Source organism: Falco naumanni, chromosome 2, assembly GCF_017639655.2.
Source record: "Falco naumanni isolate bFalNau1 chromosome 2, bFalNau1.pat, whole genome shotgun sequence".
Classification (NCBI taxonomy): Eukaryota; Metazoa; Chordata; class Aves; order Falconiformes; family Falconidae; genus Falco; species Falco naumanni.
In genome coordinates this window covers 5,916,240-5,941,840 of record NC_054055.1, presented here as the reverse complement: position 1 = coordinate 5,941,840, position 25,601 = coordinate 5,916,240, and the positions used below count along the sequence as shown (strand labels likewise).

Genomic DNA, 25,601 nt, shown 5'->3' with positions numbered 1-25,601 from the left:
ATGCTTCTTAAGCATGCTTCACCCTTTCATGCAAGGGACAGTTTCTTAGGGTCCCCTTTCCCTCACTATGCACTTCTTTTTTGGTAGATTCAGCCCACACCCCACACACACCCCCCCACAAAAAAAAAAAACAACCCCAAAAAAAAGTCTTCTAAGGAAAAGTGCAGAGGTAAGCCCAGAGATAACCTGTACTGAGCAGCAAAAGTGGCATTGTGATTCTGCCATGGGAGAATTAAATCCCTTCCCTTTTGCATCTTAGTACTGTTGCACAAGCAAATAGAAGAAGATCCTTTATAACTCAGTTCAGCCAGTTCAGCTAAAAAGACCAAGGTAATGCTTAGTATAAGAAAGTTAATTAAGACACCACTTATCCTAACTCCCTTTCTCCAGGATCTGCTATCACAGATCTCTGTATCCTAGGCTTTTGGTGTGCTATCTCCCTTCACCTCTTAATGAGCCCTAGCGAAGGACTTCATTCTCCCAAGTTCTGGCAACTAATGAAGGTATTGTAGGGCAGCTCTCTTAAATGCTTTATTGTCTGAGTATAGTGGGAAGAAGGAAATGGCCTGTGCTACAACATGAAACAGAACTTAATTTGTGATATAGTCTCGCTCTTGACCTATTTAAACTGGACCAAGTATTTCTGGCTAATCAAGAGGCAGCAAGCCACGTACCGTAAGACTTATTTGCTGAGTGCAGTGAAATGAATAGGTGAGTCAGGTTATCTGCATTTGGGGAATCCACTGTTTCCCAGAGGGATCTCACTGATGTCTCAGTACAATCCCAGGCCCATCAAAATAGTATTATGTTTGGATGCCAAATCTTTCTTAAAGGATTTAAATTACCTGGTGTTGTCCTTCACTCTCCTCAAATTAAAATCAGTGATTGTTGCACTGTTCTCTGTTTAGTAGTTGACATCTTGACATGCATGATATTCACTGGAATCATCGGAAAGTTGATTATACAAAGCTGCAGTAGAAATTATGTTCTCTGTGTAATAAGCGTACTGTTTTTTTCCAGGCAGTTGATAGTGGTTGTACATTGACCCACATACAGATAAGGATTCCTTCTCAGGTGGTCATTTGTAATGACTCACTTTATGCAAGGTTGACATCCAGTGCACTACTTCAGACCCTTAAAAGTACACTGGAGAAGAGCAGTAATAGGAACAGTACTTTATATATAGTGGTCCTAAATTGGTCGTGGAGGTGTAAAATCATGGGCTGTACATTTAATGGTAAGAGTTGGGAACTGGAAGCTGGAACTCAGTAAAGAAGTCAGAGGTTATGATGTTCTGCTTCACATTTTGAAAAGGCTAAAAGAACATGCCTGACCAGAGACTGAGGCTGAGCTTGCATGGTCATATTTTATGAAATCTAGTAGTTTGATCCTATCCATAGTTTCCCTTATCACTTCTGCTGCTAACAGTGTTTTCTGAGGATATGTCATTTGACTTTGACTGCTCTTTCCCCCACCCTGTTGCAGGGAGGAAATACTGCTTCCCAGTGACTCGTTGTCAAGCTTTGTTACTAAGGTCTATGATCACAAAGATATTTAGGAATTTACGATTTACCTTAAGGAAATGCTTATTATCTAACTTTACTACAGTGTTGCAGAAAACTTCTCAACTTCTGAGACATCCCACAGCCTTAGAGCTGTCCATTGAAAAGCTACCTTAAGTACCTAAATTTCTTCTGTGGCCCATACAGCAGGTTTCCCCACAGTCTAAGAAAGCAATGAACATGCTCTTTCACTTTGTGGGAGAGTATCCCACCTACCAGGTCAATGCAGATGCTACAAGCAGTCATCTCAAAGAAAAGAATGAACGGGCTGTGCCCAAAGGGATGCCAAAGTTGAGGGCAGGGGTTTCATGCCCTGAACTTTAATGTCAGCTGAGCATCATTCTACAGCACAGAGTGTCTGTCATTTGGGAGAGGAGCGGTTTCAGACCATCCATCTCCTCAGAATTTCCAGCACTGCAGCACTCATCCTGGCCATACTTAGTCTGTCTAGGAGTGTTATAAATGTCTTAAGTGGACAGAAAAAAAATAAAAAAAATTGGATTTGGATCCATGCCCAGCTCTATGCCATCCCCTCCTGCTTTTAGGCTTCCCATGACATTACCAATTTAGTGGGATAGTTGTCCTAGAGAAGAGAAGCCTCTGAGAGGGGTGTTCAGATTTTAGTTAAGTGGAAATCCTTGAAAGAGAGCTGAATTGATCCCTCATCAATTCAGCTGCCTTCTTATTTGGGTATATCTTGTAACTTTAAAGCAGTCTGGGTTTCAGGTTTTGAGAGATTCTCAGTTCTGCCAAATAACTGTAGAAGGCTCAGCAGTCAGCGTGATCATAGGTTCCTCAGGAGAAATGCTATTACAGAACTGTGGCATTTAACATAAAAAATAGGAAACCGCCTCTTAGCCTGTATGATTCGTTAATAACAGCTTAAGAGGGGCTTCAGACTGCCACATGGTGAGCACAATAGTTGCAGGTATGCCTAGATAAACCTGGCCTCCAAGCAAGGTGGGAAAAAAAAGTGGGCTAGCAGAGGAATAGTTGTTGACCCATCAGTTGTAATCCTCCGTGGCTTTACTCTTTTGGTAGGCTGAGAAGCTGGATTTAAAATAAAACTGGCATGGTGCGTGTATCCACATCTCTGATTGCAGGGAAGCTGTATTCTTAGAAATTCTCGCACAGCACATTGAAGTAAATGGAAAAGCTCCTGTTTACTTTGCAGGAGTATGGGTCAATTCGAGTCCATTCACAAACAATGATTAGATACAAGATTCTGGATCAGCTAATGGTAGTGACTGAATTTTTAAGTACCAATTTAGCTGTATAAATTAACAATGGAGAAAATCTTTCAGATAGCACCCAACAGAGTTCCCCACCACAAAGGTGTACAGTTCATTGAAGCTGGCATCTTTTCTGTATTCCAATTAGGAGATAAGGAGACCAAGAAGAATGAACTTTTAAAGAGGAAAGCTAGAAATGCATCTTTACCTTCCAGTGTCTTTCTTCATCAGGAATTGTGCACATTATTGCACACACATGCATACAGTCACACAGAAACACAGTTCTTATATTATCTTACCAGACAACGTCACATCCCATGTTGGTCAAAGAGCACCAGCATTAACACAACATGTGTGATAAAAAATTTTTTCCTTGGGCTTATTGCTGTCAACCTTACAAAACAAAGCCTCATGTTAAATTCACGTCATGCCCAAGGCCACCAAGATAAAACTCCATTACTGGAAAATGTTCATATAATTCTTCCTTTAAACAATAATTTTCTTCATTAAGGGGTAAAAATGTCTCTGGAAAAGGTGGATATTACATCAGCTCTAACATGATACAGACTTGTACTTTACAAGAGACTAGGATCCCCATTAAATGCCTAAGAAATTGCTGATTTGCCTTTTTCTTAGCTTTAAAATACATGGGGAAGAACAAGAGAACTAAACCTCAGGATACAACACCTGAAATTGGTAAACATCTATATATTTTAGTTCATAATGACTTAAGAAAAAGTTATTGGGCACAGCTATGTAATCAAATGCCACTTGGAATGATCTTCCTTCAGCTTGTATGTAATTTGTTCATCTCACTACCCATGCAGCGTAGTGGGAAACATTAGACTGGGGAAACTGAAATGATGGGAGCGTAGGGCCTTCAAAGTTAGGATTCAGAAGATGCCATCAAAATCTATTCTAGCTCAGTACTAAAACTGCAAACCCACTCCTGAGGTCCTTAACTCAGTCCTTTGACAGTCATTGAAGGCCAGGAAATGTTTTGTACCAGCAAGGATTTCATCCTCAGCCTTGCAGGACCATAACATGCTGATTTGTGAACTTGTGATCTTCCCCATTTTATTTGCATGGGGAGAAGTAAGTTTTCACTCTGAGGGAATAAAATATGTGCAGCCCAGCACTGTTACACAGGGCTATCACAGGCTCTGCCTGGCAGGTATCTGCTTTGTGAATCATGAAGGTATAAGTGAATCCAGAGAATCAACAGTGTTAACAAGAACTGTCATTGTACAAAACAAAGTTTTGGATGTAGTTGGGATTGTAAGTACAGATTTTAGCCTACCCATTGCCAAGATGAACTTATCCTTTAAAGTCTTCTAAGCTTTTTATTAAAAATTCAATAAAAGACTAAAACCAGCCAAAATATTTGAAATAAAAGTATTCAGGAAGGCTTTCATTTGAATACCCTTTTACTCCCTTTCCCTTTGTTTATTGAAAATATGTATAAGGAGACCCTGGTGTGGTGGGGAAAAAGGTAGCAGTTGATATGAGCTCTAGTTATTTTTGTGGGGAGTCCAATTTTCCAATTCTTCAGAAGTCCAAATATCTTTGTCGTTAGCAGAAGAAAATGGCATTCTAAAGGGAGGGAGAAAACTCCCAATAAGATAGAAAATACAGCTTATGTTTCAAATGTGGATTCCTACTTACAGTCTGAGAGTTGAGATATTGTCTTAGCACATTTCCCTGGCCAAGCAGAGATCCAGCAAACCCCTGTCAGCTTCAGGACACGTTTAGGATCCTGTAGCCACTTCTCTCTTTGCAGCAGTCCTTGTGGTCTCGGTCAGATAGGGTGACCGAGGAAGAGATTGAAGGAACTGAAAACTTGTGCTCTAGCTGTTATCTCAAACTTGGCCAAAACCAGTGGAAATGGTGATATCACCAGTCTGGCTCTGACCATTAGATCACAAAATGTTTGGTCTGATTAGGTCATGTCTCAGGCTGAGAATAGCGTATGTCCAGTGGTGTAACAAGCAATCCCTGGTCTTCACTGCCCTTAGGCATACTGTGATGAGTAAAGCTTCTTTCTCTTGTCTCAGCTATACCAGCATCAGTGCAAATTTGTATACTCCCTCAAAGGGCAATGGGAGGCTACCGTTGTTTATTTTCTGCAACAATTAGGGCAAATTCTCAGCACGCCAATTTTAGTTCAGCATTCTTCCCTATCTCCAAATGTGACCTCAGCAGTCACAGCATGAGCTGAAAAGTTCTTTTTGTTTGGATCAATTATGCTTTGTGTTGTGGATTTTTCTGACTGAAAACAGCAGTGATGTACTGGAATCTGTGAGGTCCATGTTAACTTGGCTAATTTGAAGAATAGATGTTTCCCAGCAGCACAACAAGCTGTTAAATTCCATGTTTAAAACAGGCTACTGTTAAAACAGCATGTTTTGAGGATGGCTAAGCAATTAGCATGATTGGTCGTATCACTGAAAATTTAGAGTCTCAGATAACTGAATTTTGGCTTATTCTCCGACTTTGCTTTTGAAAGGAGGAGCCTTAGAGTCCTTGCAGTTTCTGGACTCACATCATGCCAGCATGGGGGCTGGTCATAATTTAGCCCCTTCTCTACAATACAATATCTGTCATGAAGTTGCTGCTTTTTGTTTGTTTGTTTGGTTGGTAGGTTGGTTGGTTTTGTTATAATGTTAAGGAACAACTTTGACATAGTCAGTGTAATCCAGCTGTCACTGGAGACAAAACTACAATCCTGCAAGGCTAGTGTGAACTGGTTCAATTTCTTTTGGGGATAAAACCAGTTGATCAAGACCATGAGAATCTGGAATGTTATAATTAACTGCATGGAATAGGTCGTGCTCATAAAACTGTAGGAATCAGTGCGTATTTCTGCAGGTGGGGGTTTTATTTTCTCTATTGGCAGTTGTGCAGCTTTTGAACTGAAGATATACAATGTCCAGTAAGTCTGGCCATTTTGTAATCAGCTCACAGAAGACTGTGTAGACATCCTCTTAGTTTTGTGAGTTTACACTTCTGCTTCTGACTATTCCCTCTTTTAACCAGAATACTGCTGGAATGTCAGCAAGGTGGATACTTGTGTGCAGACAGGCTCTGCCTGTGATCTACTTCGATTAGGCTGGATCAAGACTGTCCTCTCATACCTCACTCATTTCGCTCAGCAAGGATAGTCGTAGGTTCCACGTTACGGCTTCTCCACTTGCATTCAGTCAATTCCATGCTGTAGTTGGTGGGTAGCTCCTGCAACTGTGACCTTACACTCCAACCCAGCTGGAGATCATCATGATCAGAGTTTCTGTAAAGATTTATTGGATGTTTTTAGCTTCATCAAATCATGTTTCATTCCAATGTGGAATAGCTGAGATTAAATAATAGGGAAAATAATCTAGGAGTCAGTAAAACAGAATAACATACAAAATGATCAAGCAAAAATCACGTAAGACTTGTCATATAGTGAATCAGTGTCTACTAAAGGCCAGAAGTCAGTGATTTAATAAGCTGTCTGAAGTGGATGCACTGGGTTTAATATAGCCTCTCTGCCCCCTCCCAAGTTGCAAGGTGTTCATACTCTAAATTAAACTATCATCACGAATGGCATTAATGAGCACCTTTGTAATGATCTTGACATATGAAAGTTTGATCCTTCTAGACCAGTGCTGAGGCATATGGACAGCACGACAGACATAAGGCACGAGGTGTAAGGACACACACAAAGCTTTTGGAGCACTGCTGCTGCATCCCATTTCTGTGGATAGACAAACATCTTAACTTCTGGATATGTCAGTCCAGTGTATTTCATACATGTTCTGTGTCTCCTTTTAAAGAAGATTAGTATCAATAAAATTTCAAAGTTTCTTGGTGAAATGTTGTCTGAAGAAAACGGAAACCATGTTAGGACTGTCTGTGTAGTAGTGCTGAGCTCTGAGTAAGGGAATCCTAAGGAAATCTAGCTTGTGATTACTTCAGCACACACATTTGGTAATGTACAGAACTGGAAAAGAAATTAGTTCTTTTTAGTGACTGTAAGCAGGAGCAAAAGGTTTTTCTACTGTCAAATTATTTCCTTCTTATGGACGCAGAGAGGAAACTAAAATTAGTCCAGAGAAGAGTCGTTGTTAGGAACTTCATTTAATACATTAGGAATTGTTTCCTCACTGGGAAGCATTAACACACATCCCAGAAAGCATAGAGATCCAATTAAGCATCAAAGGAAAAAACATAATCCGGCACTTTGGGATATTTATTCTTACTCAACAAATCTCAGCTCCAAGACTGAAGTCCATCAATACCTGGCATTTCATGTCCTGCTATTCAGCAGCCAGAGACAGTTTAAAATAAAGTTCAGAATAATAAATAAGGGGAAGATTGACATGAGTACAAAAGTAAATCACAGCTACAGAGGAGATGCTGTAGACACAATGTGATGGTCAGTCCCTAGCATTTAAGGCAAAAATGAAAATAGGGTATAAATATTGTAGAAACTAGCGGCTGATAGAAGGCAGCAGACCAGTTTAATGGAATTTCATCTCACAAAGTTATAGCTTTTCAGACAGGAGCTGGAAAACCTTTATGCAAATATGAAGCAAGCTGAAATTGCACTTGGAAGTGATTTATTTATTATTTTTTAACAGACATCCCAACTGTACCACTGTACATTGTGCAGCTGCAGAGATTGTGTAAGAGCTGTGATCCATTAGCACGGGGGTTGCTAATAACGGCTCTGGTTCTTACTGTTACTATTTCCAGCAAGAACTCCCAACAGTCCCATTGTGCTAGGTGCTCTAAGTTTACAAAGTAAGTGGCTCAGTCTTGGTGGACAGATATATATCAGCTGAAGTATATTATGATACCAAACTCATTTATTACTCATTTTAGAGATGGAAGGGGGGTTCCAGGGTAGTTATGGGACAGATCTCCTGGATCTGCTCAGCACCAGGTGAGCAGCTACTCTGTGGACTCTTCATCTCCATGTTAGGCAGCTCAGAGCTGCCTAGATTCCTGATGTGAATCTCCAGAGAGATATGAGACTTAGATGAGGATTTGCAGAAGCCTTTCGGTTAAACACAAAGCTGCTTATGCATGCAAAGAACTAAATACCAGGAGGAAGATGGGGGAAAGGGCTGAAGTGGGTTTAAACATTCGTGTCTAGCTGGGGGCTAGAGATGGGTGCTTTCTTTTATTAGGGATTTCTACTGACCCTTCTCTTAGATATAGACAGTTAAGCCAGCTCAACTACTTAGAGTAAAATCTCTCTCTTCTGTCATGCACGTTTTGTATCTCCTTTGTGCATACCCAGTCTTTTCTGCAAGTGCAGAATTGTCCCTTCTGCACATGTATTGAAGACCTGTACTCCGTTGGGGTGCTGCAGAGCCTGGCAAGAATCAGCATTCAGACCGACTCAGGTATCCTGGTTAGGGTCACGCTGTAAAACAGGATGTGCATTCCCCAGCGAAGGCACTCCAGGATGCTCCTCAGGGCTTCGGGTCAGTAGGTGAAAACTCAGGTGTCCTGAGTCACATTTCAAAACCATCGCTGAAGGTCATTGTTCTTCCAGATGAGGGATGATAGCAAAGCTGATGGATTCATTTTCAGTCTCTGAAGAGCATCCTTTAATCTTGATTTCCTCATTCATGGAAAGAAAATAAAAAACCGTTACCTTTTAGCTATGTTCAGTTTGCCAAGCTATGTAAAAGGCATTGAGATCCTTGAGGGGAGTGTACAGTAGTCTTAGTACCAGAAGTTTAATTGCACTCATAAAAGCCAACAGGTTTTCTATTTATTGACATAAATAATAATAATTATGTCTACATTAGTAACACTTGCATAATTTATGGATGTTTTAAAAATAGGTAAACATTATTTGTATAAAGGCATTAAATTATGCAGACCTTGCTTTTAGGACATGATCCCTGAAGGAAAAAACACATGACCTCCAATTAGTGACACTGACACAGGTTGCACAAGCATTCCCCAGCTGCTACTGAAACAGGATGGTGTTCAGAGGATTTCATGCTACAGATTTGTTACTGGCAACGACAGAAAATTCAGACCTCTCCTTTCAGGTTTTATCTTGCTCCATAGTTTGAACCTGTCCTTATAACATTTGTAAAAAGGATGGTTTTAAAAGCTAATGAGCTTTATGTCTTCTTCAGTTCCAGCAGAGCAGTTCATGTGTCACTACAGAGTTATCAAATCACATAAATGAGAGTTTCATAACACTGCAAAATGTGTTTCATTATGAAGAATGTATTTAGCACTTCGCTGCTATCTAAATCTTGCCGATCATGAACCTTCTGGTTTTTCCATTCATATCTTCATACTAGATGCTTCTCCTAGATATGCCTCATAACTTGCTTTCTAAAGAAAATGCAGGCTGTGAAAACAAGGCTTAGCTCCTAACTAAACTCAGCCTTTTAGCTCTGTGCAGTGCCTCTCTCCTGTGCTTCTTTTCTGGAAGAATCTGTCTGAGGCTGGAAATTGCCTCAGATGAGCCAACCTAAAACAGGAAAATCCCAGTTAAGACAGATTTTTAATTATTAAATTTTCTATTAATATGTTGAAGGTCAGTGGAGCTGCCCCAGTTTTCAGGAAGCTCTGAGCAATTTCACCTGATCTTATACTTTAGCACTAAATCCATATTTATTAAAGGATTTAGCAGGCAGGTCAGAAGCAGCTAAATCTCTGATTCTGCATCACATGAATGCTAAAGAAAAATTTTCATCTGCATTGCTCTTCTCTAAGCTGGAAAGCTTTAAACTGTTGTCAAGCCAATTTTAGGATTTGGGGGGATAGGGGTAAACATGTAAAAATGGATTTGCCATAAATGAAGCACAAATTGACATCATTATCCCTTTCCCAACCCAATTCTTTAATGTAATGTGAAAATAATACAGAATTCTGGATTATGCCGCATCCTGTGTCGGAAGCTACCGTCTCTGTTGTATCAATTAAAAAGGGCCATGAACAAAGCATTGCACTGGTGGCTAGTGTTTGATAGGTTTCTTTTCCCACTTTTCTTCTGAAATATCAAAGGCAACATAGCAGACTTTATTCTTCAGGGGACAGATTTGGGTCAGTTTTTAGCAGGATACCCCCCCCCCCCCAAAAAAAAAAAAAAAGAGAGAAAGAAAGAATCGGGTACAAGGTTTTTATTTGTATGAGTAATTGCTTTAGTATTCTTACTTCTGAAGTGCTGTTAATGGAGTGTGACCTCATTACACCTGGCACAGAGCAAACCCAGAACAAAAAAGATAATCTTGGCCTCAGATAGCTGAGATTCTTAAGCATTAAGTGAACAACAACAGACAGAGACATGTTGATGGAGGTAGAATAAAATTACAGTAAAATTTTCATCAATGCAATATGGAGAAATGAAGGCACATCAGCAGCTACTGTCAAGATTTTGGGTAGGTTTCAAGGTGGATTAGGATTTCTAAGAGAGCCTTGAGGAATTCTGAGGCAGTCTTTACAGACCAGAGGGAAACCTCTCCCCTAGTCATGAGGCGATAATAAGGAAAAAAAGCCATTTGTCTAAAAACTAGCCAGTAATTGAGGGTGGCCTCATGGGCTGGCTCCCAGTGGGGGTGAGTAGTGATGGAATAGAGCAGGCCCTGAAACTGAAGATGAATAATTTCTATTTTGATTATTTGCATGAAAAATAATCACAATCCTGTTGGAATGGCATTATCCTTTTCTAAGGATAATATTTGTGGTGCGCCTGAGACCCCTGGATGAACCACCCAAACTCAACAGGGTCTTGAGTACAGTCTGCTCCAGAAGTTCTCCATGAAAGAGGTTTCAGGTGAATCATCCTCTGGAGCTACCTGTCTTTCCTCCTTGACCCACAGAGGGCAACTAAGCTCAATTTAGTTCTTCAGGTAAGAGTGTGACGTGAAATCCAGGCAACAGAGGACATCGATCCTAGGCAATAAAATGGCAACCCCCTAGATGGTAGAATAGGAATTAACGTGATTCCGTAGATAAAACCCTGCATCCATGAATCAATTAATGTCCATCAGTGTCCACTGGCAAGCACAGGTGTCAGGGAGCAAAATACAGGGTTTTACTCAAAGTCCAGGTATTTCCCACAGAGGTTGGGCTGGTTGTGTCTTTTGAAGACAGAAAGCCTCATATTTGCTCGTAGACCTGGGCACAAGGTTTGTTCCTCCCTTCAGGGAACTACAGGCAGTTTCGAGAGTAGCACAGCAAGATGAAGTAAAACACAATGCACCTTTTGGAAAGGATAAGGAATGGCTAGGCTGTTCATACAAACAGTGGAAGAGATTAAAGATGAAAGGAAATATTTAGTCACCTTTTGGGAACAGCTGGTATGAAAATATTTAACAGGCAAGTCTTTTATGCACAAGCACAGCGTTCTAACTCAACTTAAATAGGCAGGAGCAATATAGTGCAGCTGGCTAGTCTATGAATACTGTAATAGGAGAATTGAAAGCTTTCCTTCTCATTTGCTCATGCAGCTCAGATGGTAGCTAATCATGTCCTCTAATTTTAACAACAGAATTGGGAAATGGACCCCCAAAAAAATGCAGCTTGTAATGAGAACAGAGGTGGCAAATTCTGTCCCTGGGATTGAATGACGGAGAAACAATTCACCCGCCCTTTTCTGTAAATCAGCCTTAGTCATCTTGGGCTGCCTGAAAAGACCTGTATTTGAGTGGAAACTTAATCTGAAATCCATTTTGATCATTTCTTTGAGCGCCACCAGAAAATAAAAGCTACTCTGACTATTTAATCACCCATTAGAAACCTGTGAGCATTTAAGAGCACGATGTTACACCAGTTTAAGAGCACCAGGGCGTACCGCAGGATGTGTGTTGTAAGGCTATTTAAATTGTATGGCTCCCATCTATCTTTAAACTGGCAGGTAAATGGAAGATTTAGATTTGAGAGTTCCTGGCTCCTGGTTCACTGTCAGAAATAATTAAACTACATTTTAGGGAGACTGTCATAAGTAGTTTGCTTCACAAGTGTTTTTCACAGCTGAGGGTCTTTATTACAGCTCTTGGGTCTTGGGAATCCAAACCACCTTATATATCCATTATATAAAAAATTATACATTCATACCCTGGCCTGGAGCCTGCACTCTGTGGGGGGTGTGACTGGGGTCTCAGCTGGGTGGGAGATGAAACCCCAAATGTTCCCAGCATTCCTTTTCTGGGCTAGCCTGTTTGCTTTAGATTGTACAGTGCATGTCCCTGGCCACGTGTGCAGAACTGTTCCTCGGCAGCATATTGTCTGTGAAACATTTCAGTCAAGATGTAAATGTCCCAGTGGATTTTCCACCCCTTTTCATAGAAATGAGTCCACAGAGATTCTGCCTTTCAGAAAGTGCCTTTTTTACTCTTCACCATTTTTGAATGTCACTCCATTATCCTAGTTTTTGCACCTTTAAATAACTCCAAGGGTACTGACTATCACTTCAAATAGCTTCCTTTTGTCTTTGCTTCTTTTTTTTGCCTTCCACCACCCCCCTGTAGATATCTGACCTACTATAAGCTGCATTCCCTATCTTACCAACAGGACACAAAACTGGATATCAGGACATCCAAGAGGCCCTGTGCTTGTCACAGAGTTCATATACCTGTAGACTCATCATTTTGCTTCTTTATGCCTCGTTTATCTGCAAGGTCCTGCACCTGGGTAGGGGCAACCCCCAGTATCAATACAGGCTGAAGGATGAAGGGATGGAGAGCAGCCCTGCAGAGAAGGATCTGGGGGTACTGGTGGCTGAAAAGCTGGACATGAACTGGCAACATGCATTCACAGCCTGGAAAGCCAACCATATCCTGGGCTGCATCAAAAGCCACATGACCACCAGGCTGGGAGAGGTGATTCTACCCCTCTGTTCTGGTGAGACCCCACCGTCAGTACTGTGTCCAGCTCTGGGGCCCCCAGCATAAGAAAGACATGGAACTGTTGGAGCGAGTCCAGAAGAGGCCATGGAGCTGGTCAGAGGGCTGGAGCCCCTCTGCTGTGGGGACAGGCTGGGAGAGCTGGGGCTGTGCAGCCTGGGGAGGAGAAGGCTCCGGGGAGACCTTAGAGCAGCTCCCAGTGCCTGGAGGGGCTAACATGTAATGTGAGGATAGATTTTTTAGTAGGACTTGTAGCAACAGCACAAGGGGTGACAAAGAGGGTAGATTTAAACTAGATATAAGGAAAACAATTTTTACAGTGAGGGTGGTGAGACACTGGCACAGGTTGCCCAGAGAGGTGGTAGATGCCCCATCCCTGGGAACATCCATGGTCAGGTTGGACGGGGCTCTGAGCAACCTGATCTGGTTGAAGATGTCCCTGCCCGGTGGTATCCCCATTTTAGAGATGGAACCCTGAAGGTCAAAGCTAGGGAACGGGACATAATGAAGAGCTGAAGTAATCAAGCGTACATTCTCTGGATTGCTTGGTAAACTGGGAGCAAGAAAAATGTATGTTATTTAGTATTCTGAGGTGCAAAGTTCAACATGTATGAATAAAGGATGTAAACCAATAACCAGGTGAGTGGTTTCACTGGAGCAGCCCTATGGGGAAAGACTGCTGGGAAGCACCAGAGGCTAAAACAATACTTTTCTAGTTTGGGCTTAAATACCAGCAGTCTCAGACTTAGGATTTTCTCAAGACATTTCTTCTCAGCTTGCTGAAATGCTGGTACCATAAATCTAACTTTTTATTTTTTATCTGCTCTTTCTTTTATCCTCCCCCAGACTTTGTTCATCAGGTCAGCCAAGGAGAGCCATCTTTTTTTTTTTTTTTTTAATGGCAGCTTTATTGCTACATTTGCTAACTTGCAAACTTGCAGGTCCTGTGTGTTCACATTACCATCCTGACTGGCCCACGCTCCATTGCAGTGCTGTCTGGCAGTTGGGAAAAGGGGTAGAAAACAGACACGGCTAGGCTCCAGCCCTTTAGCAAGTCGATGTTGCCCATCCCTTATGTTCATAACGGGCACTGTAGTATGATATTACCTCCCTCGCATCTAGGAGCTGTGAAAATCTGTGTCTCAATGCCAGATGCAAAGTAAAAACTTCTGACAGCAACTCAAGAGTCCTTCTTCAACCATGTCTTAAGTGTTTGATAGTGTAACTTCTACTGAATTCCAATAAAGCTTACATTGGCTTCTGTTACATTCCAGCAGCAAGCGGTGTGCGTGCAACCTTGGTTTAAGCACCCAAGGAACCCAAATACTTTTGTAAGTTTGACTCTAGATGGGATAGACAGAGAATTTCCTGAGTGTCTTAAGCACGTTTGAACTCCAGAGTTCTTTCATTGAGAATGTAAAAATAGATGAGAGGGTTTGGAGACATCTGAGATGCTGCAGCAAAAGCAGTTCAACTGGAAACTGTTCCGCCACCCTGAGCTGTACAGCAGGCAGGAGCTAGATATTGTGTTCATGTCACATTTGGAAAATGAAGTGTTTTCTAAACATGCAAACAATCACTATTATTATTATCATACTTAACACGGTCCTTGAAGACAAGAGTCTTTTTCAGTGTCAGGGGCTGGAGACCTTGCAGCTCTCTCCTATGGTGCAAAACTTTTCTCCTGGAGTTGAAGTGGATGTTCCAGCCCCATATTGGGAGCATGTCAAAAGCCTCTGGAAAAAAAAAAAAAAAGCTCAAGCTTCCTGTTACTGGCAGTATTAATTAGCAAAAGACTAAAGGCAACTTAAGTAAGGCTGGATTTCGGTCAGGTGTGATTTAATGCAGGCTAAGTAGTTTTGAATATTTTATGCGCAGCCAGTGACATGGAATAAATGTCTTGTATAATACCAGTCACCCCTCCACCACAAGCCTCAGGGCCTGACTTCTGCACTTTATATACTCATAAGCACAAAGAGAGGCACCGGAGATGAGCTGGTGTCTGAAGTATTAATTCTGGAGGTACATAGCTGGGGGGAAAGAGAGAAAAATGTTCTCTGCAGAGTACCCTGGTACCCCTTTCTGGGCTTCCAGCCCAGCCCTGCTCAGCATTTCTTCTGTTCGCAATTTCTCTTGACTCTCCCCAAGAGGAACTGTGTCCCCACTCTGTAAAATATATAAAATGTCTGAGTTGAGCAGAAGGCTTGAGTCCAAAACATTTGAGATAGCACCAGGCAAAAGTCAGAGAGTAAGGGGAAGGCCTAGCAGTCTGCAATAATGTCAGAATTGCCTCTCCTCCAATTGAGGAGAGTGCAGTCATGGTTTATGGGAGGTCAGAAGTGAGCAGTCAGGTGATGAGCCTGGAGAAGAAGAAATAGATTCATTTCATTTCATCTGCAATATAATACCACATCAGTATTTGGTGGGTTTTCTTGGTGGTTTTTTTTTTTTTTTTCCTTGCAATCAGCCCTGTATAGTAGTGGTGATAGCAGGCACTGTACCCGCCTGACTCCTGAGTACCTGTTCTCCACCAAGTCTCAATTTTTCCAGACAAATGCAGTGCAGATGAAAACATGAAGTCTCACAAATTCATACCGAGGGCATGCCAGGTTTTAGCCAAAAGCCTAGTGCTGGGCAAAAATATTATGTGTATCTGTGTCCTCACGGAGGGTGGGAAGGCCAGCACCCCTGAAAAGCCAGTGTCTTTTAACTCTTCTCTCTTTTGGAGGTAAGTACCAAAATATCCAGCTGTGACTTCATGCTTCCATTAACTCCAATAAGACTTGGGAACAAATACCATCCTATCAACTGCAGTGCATGTAGCTCACAAAAAGAGCATAATGCTACCTCCAAAATGTCTGAGAGGGGATTTTTAGCAGGGCGGTATGGGAACAGGGACATAACAGATGTGCAGGCTCAGTTGAAATAGAAATATTCTGTATTAATTTTACAGAGAGAAGGAGGGGTTTAAGGAATCCCATCCCCAGAGCCATGGGTTAACAAGCCATAAACATGCTTTGCCAGCACTTAACTTCAGCATCAGTAGTTTGTCGGCACATTGTTTCCACACTTAACCAGATTTTAATTAAATGTGGCTTTTGTTCTGCTTATTGGAAGAGCCTTCCCCTTCGGATTTGGTGATCACAAAAGCTCAAGGAGTGCAAAAGAATTAGAAAGCAAATAGGAGGATCAATCACAGCAGACCTCTGCAATCCATGTCCATCTCTTTTTTGTAATATACTTATTAGATTCTTATTGTCAGGAAGGATTAGTGTTATGAGCTCCAGGAATTCCTTTCATTGCCCCATAAGTCGAGGTAGTGAAGTGTGGCTGCTTTTCTTAACAATAACGCTCTGGTTCCCCCCCCCCACACCCCCTTCTCTCCACCCATATCCCCTCCTCTCTCTTCTCTCCTCTCCCACAGAGATTTGTGCAGCAGACTGCGGAGGACATGGCATTTGTGTTGGAGGCACCTGCCGCTGTGAGGAGGGATGGATGGGCACAGCCTGTGATCAGCGAGCATGTCACCCACGCTGCAATGAGCACGGGACATGCCGGGATGGCAAGTGTGAATGCAGCCCGGGCTGGAATGGAGAGCACTGCACTATTGGTAGGGAGAAAGAAAAACCGTCTACTTTTAAAAGAATAATTGATGATCAGGGAGGAGAAAAGGCGCATGCTTAATTGAATATGTGTGACTTAGTGTAGCATGAGCACCTTTGTTCTTGGATTTCAAGTTCTGACATCATACATTTTCATGTAGGAACAAGACAAAATGTCCTTTCATTTGTTGATGACATGGCTATCTGTATTTTTTATTATCAGATATGAAGCACACCTATATGATGTTTGACCTCATAGTGACAAGCCGTCAAATGTCAGCTAGATGCTTTTCAAAACATCCCACTTTGCCTTTCTCAAAAGGTCTTTCTGTAGCCTCCAAGACATCTCTCTACTATGGCGTTTTTCCAAAACATGCATCTGATTGAAAGTTTTCTTTCCTTTTATTTACTTCATTATTTGCACTGCCACTTTCCTCCCCAGTATAAAAGAGGGAACTGCAGTCAGATGACTTCTGGCTGGTTTTTAACCCTGTCTTGCCTATCCCTTGTCTGCTCTGCTACCTTTCCAACCATTTCTTTTCACTCTCTGTTTGGTTCTGTATTCCTCATGCACCTGGCACTTACCTTCAGCTTTCCATGTCATGCCTGTTATTGTTATTAATAAGGTTCTAACAATATGCCAAAATCATGCAAAGAGGTGCAGTTATCACATTATACAATTATTTGCAGCATCATTAATGAACTGGCTTGGCTTTACCTTCCTCCTTCATCCCACTTAACTCCATGATGCATTTTCCCTTCCTTTTCTCTGACTGTCATGAATTCAACCACTTTAGTCCCCATTCCATAGTCATGCTATAAAATCAGTAGCATTAAAACTCCCCAGATATCACTTATTATACATTAATGGAAAACTAAGTGAATCCTGGTCTGCTCTCAATAATGCCTGTGTGGACCTGAAAAAAATCAGTTGACTTTAGAAGAGTTGGTCCACAGTGAGAATTCTTCTCCAGTCATTTTGTTTTAATCAGATAAGAAAGATAGGAAAATGCACCTTTATGTTGCTTTCATTATGCCATGATACATATGAATTACACTACATCAAAATTAACCACTAGCAATGCCTGGGAAAATGTCAGCATAGTTATCCATGTGGATTATCAACTTAAGTTATATGTAGACATGACTTTGCTTGAACACCAGGTAAGTTTGCACACACAAAGTCAGACAGGAAATGATGCCTGATCACAATATTTTAATTCCAGCATTAGGGTAATGGTGCAAACTATATCTGTGGCTCAATTCTACTTATCATTTATTTATGCTAATGTCACCCTACCACATTATGGTCTCCACATGCATCCCTTAATGAAAAATATCTAGCTCTTACAACTTCCTCTGTCTCATTAGACATTACATTCTGCTTTCTCTTCTATGTCCCTAGCAACTTTCATTTCTTTTCATGAGGAAGGGATTAAAAAAAACCCTCTCTCAAATGACTTTAAAATGAAAAGAGAGCAGTCCTGTGTTAATTGGAATCCTGTGTTTCTATAATATTATTTTATAGCCTTGTGTTCAAGCACTTTGATTTGGAAAGCAACACATATTCATGAAAGGGTTTTTAAAGAAAAAAAAAATAGTTCAGCAAAAGGCCCCGAATCCAGGGGACAATTTTATGTGAAAGTCATTTATGCAAAAAAAAAAAAAAAAAAAAAAATTAAAAAAAAAAAGGCCTGATTCATACCCTCAGTGCTATTTTATTAGTTCTGCTGCAAAACCAAAATGCCACTAGTTTGGTATATGATCTTTCTCCGCACAGCTACACCCACTGTTTTTGAACAAGCTTTTATCTTTCATAGTAATTAAATTTACCCCATTATTTGTAGTATTCCTTACTCGAAGTATAAAAATCCATGCTATCATGGGAAAGGTCAGCACCGCAATGCAGTCAGCATCAAGATTTTGCTGGTGCACACTATCATTTTGCGTGGTGCTACCTTCCTATTGCAGTGGTGCCTTGGTTTAGGAATCATTCTTTAAGCGAGTGCTGGAGCAATTCTGTTTCTTTTCACATCCCACCCCCCCACCTCCCCACTTCCTCATCTTCTTGCATGGTGATGTAGCAACAAATCTGTACATAGTCTCATGCCTCTGAAGCTGTAAACAGTATTTCCTACAGAATATTTCATTGATAAATGTGTAGAATGTAAAGGAGATTTGGCAAAGTCATAAATATCCAAGAAATTTGAATAGCTTTAGAAGGAGTAATAAGCTAGTTATATTGGCACAGATGAAAGGACATTGACTTGGAATTACATTAAATATGTGGAAAGCATTCCCCTTGTCCTTGTGTAATTTCCCTGCATGGCAACTTGTTCTGTTGACAGTAATTCTGTATTTGTCTATGTCATGGCCCGGTTTGCTTTAGCACTGACAAGCATAAAACCCCATTGCTGAAGTGATGCTTTAACAATATTGCCATGTGTGCAGGTGACATGGTGGAAATGGGTGATACAAGCAAAGGGCACTTCTTCCATTTCCTGTTGAGCATGTTTGAGAGTAAGAAATCTTTTTGTTTTGTAGGTCATAGGAGGCTCTTTCCTATGGTGTTCAAGGGAACTCTGATCCCAGTGGATTAATTTTGTTTGCTCATACAAAGAGTCATGTTACCAAATATACTAGCTTGATTGCTTACATTCAGAGATTTCATTAGAGGAACCCCAGTTAATTCCCAACCAGGAAATTGGTGCAGAAGCTTGCATTCATCATCCTAATTCAGCAAACTTAGCGCATCCAGGCAAAAGAGTAGAACAGAAAGTTGATTATATAACTGCAGGAATCCTGAAAACCAGCAGAATGATTCAATCGATTTACTCTGATTTCTTAATGGAAAAGAAAAAAAAAACAGACATGAAAACAGCCACAATGCAAGACTCCTGTGATGGGCTCTCCAGCATATTCCAAATTTGCCCCCAGTTAGAAACATTGCAACAATTCAACTTTCTTCTCTTCTGTCCAAAACCACATCCAGGGAGCACAGCGGGTTTTAGGAGAGTTGAGTTTGAAGGTGAAATAAACCCTCTTACTGTGGGCTCCAAAAGGCCAAAATACGGCTCGGCTCTGTGGTAGGCTACTCTATGGAATTGATTCACAGGTAGCACCACAGAAAACATCCTGGGTTTAATAACAACCTGGCCTCAAATTTGACACAGTTAGTGATACGGCCTGGACAGTGTCCCAGATGCTAGGCTTCCCCCCTCGGAGATGCAAAGGGAGACTTCACTCTGCCCACATGGGCCTTGCTCTGAGATTCTATCTGGTATGTGAATCTCTCTGTATGGTACTTAATAGCACTAAGCCTGAATTCTTTGATTCATATTAGGATTATTTAGAAAAAACAATGACAGAGAGGGCTTCCCTGTGTGGTGGAGTTGGGATGTTCATCATCCTTGAACAGCCTGGACACAAGACCAGAACCATCACTTGAAGTTCAGTTTCTGCTCCTGAATACTACAGGGTCTCTAGAGTGCTGAGGGACCAGCGGTTAGCTCTCCAAACACACAATGGCCTACCTAGCAGAGTTTTTAAAGCACCTCAGTGCCCAATTCCCATTGATCTCCACAAAAGCTACATGCTGATCTGCTTTTCAAAATCTGGTTGTGGCACACACTGGTGACATATGCAGTAACAAGTGCCGAGACAGACAGGCAGAGAGCCCATCCCACACTGGGTGGCTTTTGTTTCACTTAGCAAAACGCCTATTTTTGAGAAATCTGCCCCTTGAAGTTTACCTTTCATCAGCCTTGTTGCATAAATAATCAGACGTGCTGAATAGCCAGGGTTGTAATCAGTGCCTCTCCATTTCTGCTTGGAGCAGCTGGAATCCAGACAAGGCACATTACAGGTGGATCCTGGTCTCTTTTCCCCAGCTTTCTAACACACCACTTGTGCCATTTAAATCCATAAAGCAGCTCAGCCCATGATAAAATATTGCAACCCAACATAAAATAAGCCCACTGGTGTCTGGCGAAGATTCTTACTACCCCCAGCCCAAGAGGACAGACAGTCAGCTCTCCACAGCTGAGCTGTGTTTAAGCCCCTGCTGCTCTCCCTGCCTGGTTGAGCCGGGTACCTTTGTGCAAGAGAAGGCCACGGTTATAGCAGTCGGTGGAAGATATGTGCCTGCTGCTTTGTTCTGACATGATTTTGCATCGAGTTGAAGGTAATCTGGCCTTAAGTAGTTTGGCAGTGTATTTGACAGTGAATATTAAGCACAGATGAACTTCAAAGGTAGGCTTTTTCCCTGCTGCTGTGGCATAAACTTCTTGTGCCATTGCTAGTTCAGCAACAAACGGCTACTTTCTCCTCCCCTTCCAAATTTGTGTGATCTCAGTTTAACTCCAGTGATTTCACTGAGGATCTGTCCACCTCACCCCATGGGGAAGATAAAGGGAAAAATGATATTTGGAAAATGAAGGCGAGTGTGCTGGGGAAAAAGTCCTGCTCAAGGACCCAGCACCTCCCCGTCCCTTTTCCCTTCCTCCTTTTCTGTGAGCCAAGACAAACGTTCATGTTATCTTTCCCAATCCATTTGAGACAAAACAAACCAAGTTAGCTGAGGCTGGTGAATTTAGGGGGCTTTCAGACTAAAAAATGCTCACATGAGCTCCCCCCATAGCAGGTCTGAAGGCACAGTGGCTTCCAGGAGCAGGGTGGTGACGTGGAGCTGAGTGCGGTGCCTTTGGTTGCAGAGGACACCTTAGAAAATCAGTTTTTCTTCTGAACCGCTGCGTAGTTCCTCAGCATGTCCCACATACCCATAGAGTTTCCAAAGGAGTGTCTGTAGATAATAAGATATTTTAATGCCAGAACTATAGCATGGGAATGAAACTGTACAGGCTTAGAGAAGAACGATTCATGCTGCTGTGGAGTATTGCCGTAGAAGGCCCCCATTATTTTTCAAATGCCAAGAAAACATTGACACATCAGTGACATATGGTCAGCGTTGGCAACTGCCTCCACTGCCGTCATCTGCACAGTGACTGATGCCTGAGTTTACAGTTTGGGCTGCTCCTGATGTCAAAATCCAAGAGACACGTTCCCAGGCTTCAGCCGCCGTCCAAGTGGATGGTGATGCTGTGCTTCCTGCGTCACTACCGCTGCACCAGGGTCATTAGCTAATCTCGTTCCCAGTCCTCATACTGCCCCACACTAGGTTAGTGCTGATCCTCCCAGCCCTCTCCGCTTACTTGCAATAGTGCTTCAGCGGATCCATTAGATTCACAGGATGGAAAAATAATTCCTGGAAGGGCTGTGACTGCGCAGGTGGGCGGTCTGCGTGAGCGAACCTGAAACAAAAACCTCTTCAAAAGGGCACCAGGACACAACTGAGAGAGAGAATGCAGGGAGCAGACAAGAGAATGAGGGAAGTAACTTTTAAGCAGGTAATGGAAGAGAGAAATGCAAGACTCCCAGCCTCTTATTTATTAATAAAGACCAGCTGCTGTCAGGAAGAGAGTGCCGCCTGCTGCCATGAACACGGGCTCTCCGAGGCAGGACTCCAGGCTTCTGCTTGTGTCTTTGCCACCAGCTTTCTGTTTGACCCCAGAAAATCAATTAGAAGGTGGTTTTCCATATTAATGTTCCATGGGAATTGGGCACATGACTGCTCCCATGACATCTATAACATTTATTTTTTTGTCTTTAGCCTTCCTTGAAATGAGTGTATTAGTACTTACCTATCTGGTAGAGCTGCCGTGAGGTTAATTTAATATTTGTAAAGTAATTTGATCTGGGGCTAGAGGATGCTGTATAACAGCAATGTATTACCATGAAGAAGATCCAGGGAAAACCCTCTCGCAGTCTGGCAATATCACAGGACTGTGCCTCTGTAAGACAATCAGGTGAGGTGGAGCACTTTCAAAGGACTCTCTTTTTCCTGATGAAAAGCAAAGCAGTCAGTAAAACAGAGGAAGACTTGCAAATGAGCAAAGCATTACAATACTCTGCCATATATATATATATATATATATTTATACATTTATACACCTCTATATATATAAACACATATATGTAAAACTTTCCAGGTTCTTTTCCTGATCTTAATGAGCAAAGATGACTGGATGCCTAAACACAGCCTTCTTGAGCTTCTTGACTGAGGAGGGCTGTGCTCCACCCTTCTTCTATTTTTCTCTCCTCATAATCAAGGTTTTTCTTTTCATATCACAGCGAACTCTCCTTTGCCTTTCTAGCACCTGCACAGTCTCATAGTAAGCTGCAACGCACTTATTCAATCCTACCTTAAATGTCCTGTCTTTTATCTCCCAAGCTCACTATCTGGATAAGGTAGTGAAAGGTATGCTCTTCCTTCCTATTTTTCCTATTGTCTTTGTGTTTCTTTTTAAAAAAATGCACCGTGAACATGCTGTGTTGAGGTTGCATCTCTTCCTCATTGTCACCAAAGTGCTCCCTAATGTCTGGAAGGGTGAACTTTCCAGTCATTTAGGTAGGAAACACCTCCGTAAGTGCTGTGACCCTGTGTTAACATCGTATCAGTGTTCCTACCCGTCCCCTTGTCCCTGCCCTCCCCTCTGAATCATCTCTCATCCTCACCCCTCCTACCCAGGTAAGACAAGTCAGGAGGAAAAAAAAATTGTCTGTGAATACAGCAGGAGCCCTGTACAGTGATGTGTTTTAATTAAATGTCTATGATCCATTTTGTAACAAGCAGGTGAGTGCACTTTCTGTGTGGAGTCTTCATGTTTTTGATCCATGACGGCGAAGTCTTACATGGGAGCTTTGAGTAATGATATATGAGTAATGGGGGTTTTTTCTTGATACAAAAGTGTTATGACCTCAAAGCCTGTGGTTGTATAAATCCTCAAAATCTATTGACGTTATTGTTGTTGCATTAGTATACCCTACAACAAAATTCAACCCTGTGTTCCTATTTGTAAATGCAAATCAAGTCTGGCACCCAGGTCCTCCTTTAACTAAGAAACAAAGGCATTAAAGTGTTACAGAATATAGATAGTCTGCTATTGTAAAAAAAAAATCTCAGTTTATTAATCAGAGCAATGAGCTAAATTAATTTACAACATTGAAATAGAAATAGACAGTTCCACAATGCACTTAGCTTTCTAAAAATATTGAAATAGCACAGATCTAGTTAAATACAACAATCTGACAATAAATATGATTGAGTTGGACACAAATATCTTTCTACATGGCTGATTTGACACTAACAGCAACACAGTGCTGACACCACGCAGCATCATATGTTTGCTGGTTAAACAAACCAAAAAATCGAGTTGAACAAATCAGTTTCTTCCGTAGCATTACCCTCCTCTTCAGACTGTGAGCAATCAGGAATAGCAGCTGTGAGAGGCTGATGAAGAAGGACAGATATGCCAAAATATTTGTCCCGTGAGCAGTTAAAATGAAGTCTCTGCTATATAGGGCTCTTGTGGTGTGACAAGAAACACGGTTGCCCTACTGACTTCACTTCTCTGGATGAATTTACGATCTAATGTTTCTCTCTTGTTTCCATTGAGGCTTAAAGACAGATTCAGGTACAATCACAAACAGGGAAAATCTCTGAACAGACAAACAAATATTAACGATAAGGAAATGTCCACACTTTAAGTAAGACTTTTCAGCATCATGCAGCAACTGGGAGCAGTCCTTGGAACACTGTTTATAGATCAGTGATTTGTCCAGTGGTAGTTAGTTTTCTGTCATTGCTTAGCATCCATAAAACATGCTTGACTTTATTTAAATTAGGAGAAAAAAAATTATTCTCCTTCTTAGATCAAAGAAAGAGGGTCACTTTTTGTGCCCTTATGAAATAATAGCGGTGGCATGTTTAGAAGATGATAATGGGCCATCACTAGGGCTTGTCATCAGAACTTCCTATTAATGTTCCACATCGCAGTGTTTTGCATTTCAAAACCCCCAGGCTCCTCCTTTTCATCTCAGCATATACTGGAGAAAGTTGGGTCAAAAGGTAGCAGATAAGCACCAAGGGGATAGAAAAGAAGAGAAATCAACCTGCAGAGCCTTGGTCCAGGGACCTTCAGTACTGACTTGCCCAATCAGTGGCCCAATTCGTTTGTTTGTTTGTTTGGTTTTTACTAAGCCTTCCATAGCTGTCATTTTTCCTCTGGATAGATTTTTGACTCACCTCTATGCCCAAGAATAAACACACATTGTATTTAGTGAGTATTTCAGTGGGAATGGGAAACAGGTTAAAGAACATACTAAGAATAAAAGATTGTCTCTTACCATGCATGGCCTCTTTTGGAAAGATTAGCAATAGCTGAAACATTAGAAGTACATATTCTTTACTTGGCTAACTGCATGGTGTGCATTTTTCAGAACTAAATTACTCATGCCCTTTTGGCTTTCTTAATTATTAACATCTTTCTGGTTGAAATCCCTTCCCAGTAATCCTGTGTTGTCAAGGGTGAGCCCGATTTACTGCTGAATCTTTCCCACAGCTTTACAACAAACCAGGAAGTCAGAGAAGATGCAGAAATGTTTCTAAAGTGGAGGGCAAGTTTCAGTAGCAAACATCAGCATGGTTAAACCAGGAAGCTCTAACCTGAATTGGAGTCTTCTAAACTAAAGCCTAATTGACACTGGTAATTCTTAAAATGAAAAGAGGTGCCTGTTATTAAAGAGAGCTCCTCCATCCAGGGTGCCATTGGAGCTGATGGCACATCAACGTAATTAATTTCTATTGTTGGTTATCAATTCTTGCTCTTAAATAATGACATTAACAGTGTAGCGAGGCATCTAAACAGCTAGCCTGAAATGTAAAGATGCTGAACAACATTTGAGTTCAGGGGTGGCTGCAAGGTGACTTCTTTGGCCTGCTCCTGAAGTCTGGGAAGCAGTGAGAACCCAAGGTCCAACCACAGCCGATTCTTAAATTTGTACGGTTATAAGCAATGGGAGCTCTGGAAGGAACTTTGAAATCTTTGTTTTATGGAATGCATCTGATTAACGGTTTCAAGATTCCCACCATTACAAAACAGTGGTAGTTGAAGAGTTGAGTCAGTGTTTTTCAGGACACTTTACCAGGTTTCTCATAATCTGCAGGGATCAGCTGATGCTTTGCTTCTCCCCTTCAGCCCTACAGAACTTCTGCAGATCACCTACCAATCGTTGTTCTCTCAAGCTCCAGGTGTTTGCATCCTCACGTTGCATTCAGCCATGTCCTGCTCCATTCAGAGCTCAGCCACTGCCTACTGGGGCTTTCTGGAACATCCGTCAGCGCTGTCCTACTGACAATGGAGGAAAGATAATAGCCTTATCTTTTAAGTCCCAATTGCAAGTGGCAATGAGGCTTGGCCTGAAGAAAAATCCCATTGAACATTG

General features: G+C 41.6%; 1 protein-coding gene across 6 annotated transcripts in view; it reads left to right on the top strand.

Moving 5' to 3' along the window:
• Positions 1-25,601, top strand: part of TENM4 (teneurin transmembrane protein 4) — a 358,763-nt gene that overhangs the window by 208,906 nt on the left and 124,256 nt on the right. For all 6 annotated transcript variants that reach the window (XM_040584319.1, XM_040584315.1, XM_040584317.1 and 3 more), the window contains one exon: positions 16,082-16,267. In XM_040584319.1, the coding sequence (XP_040440253.1) occupies positions 16,082-16,267 (186 nt within the window). The remainder of the gene's footprint in view (positions 1-16,081; positions 16,268-25,601) is intronic.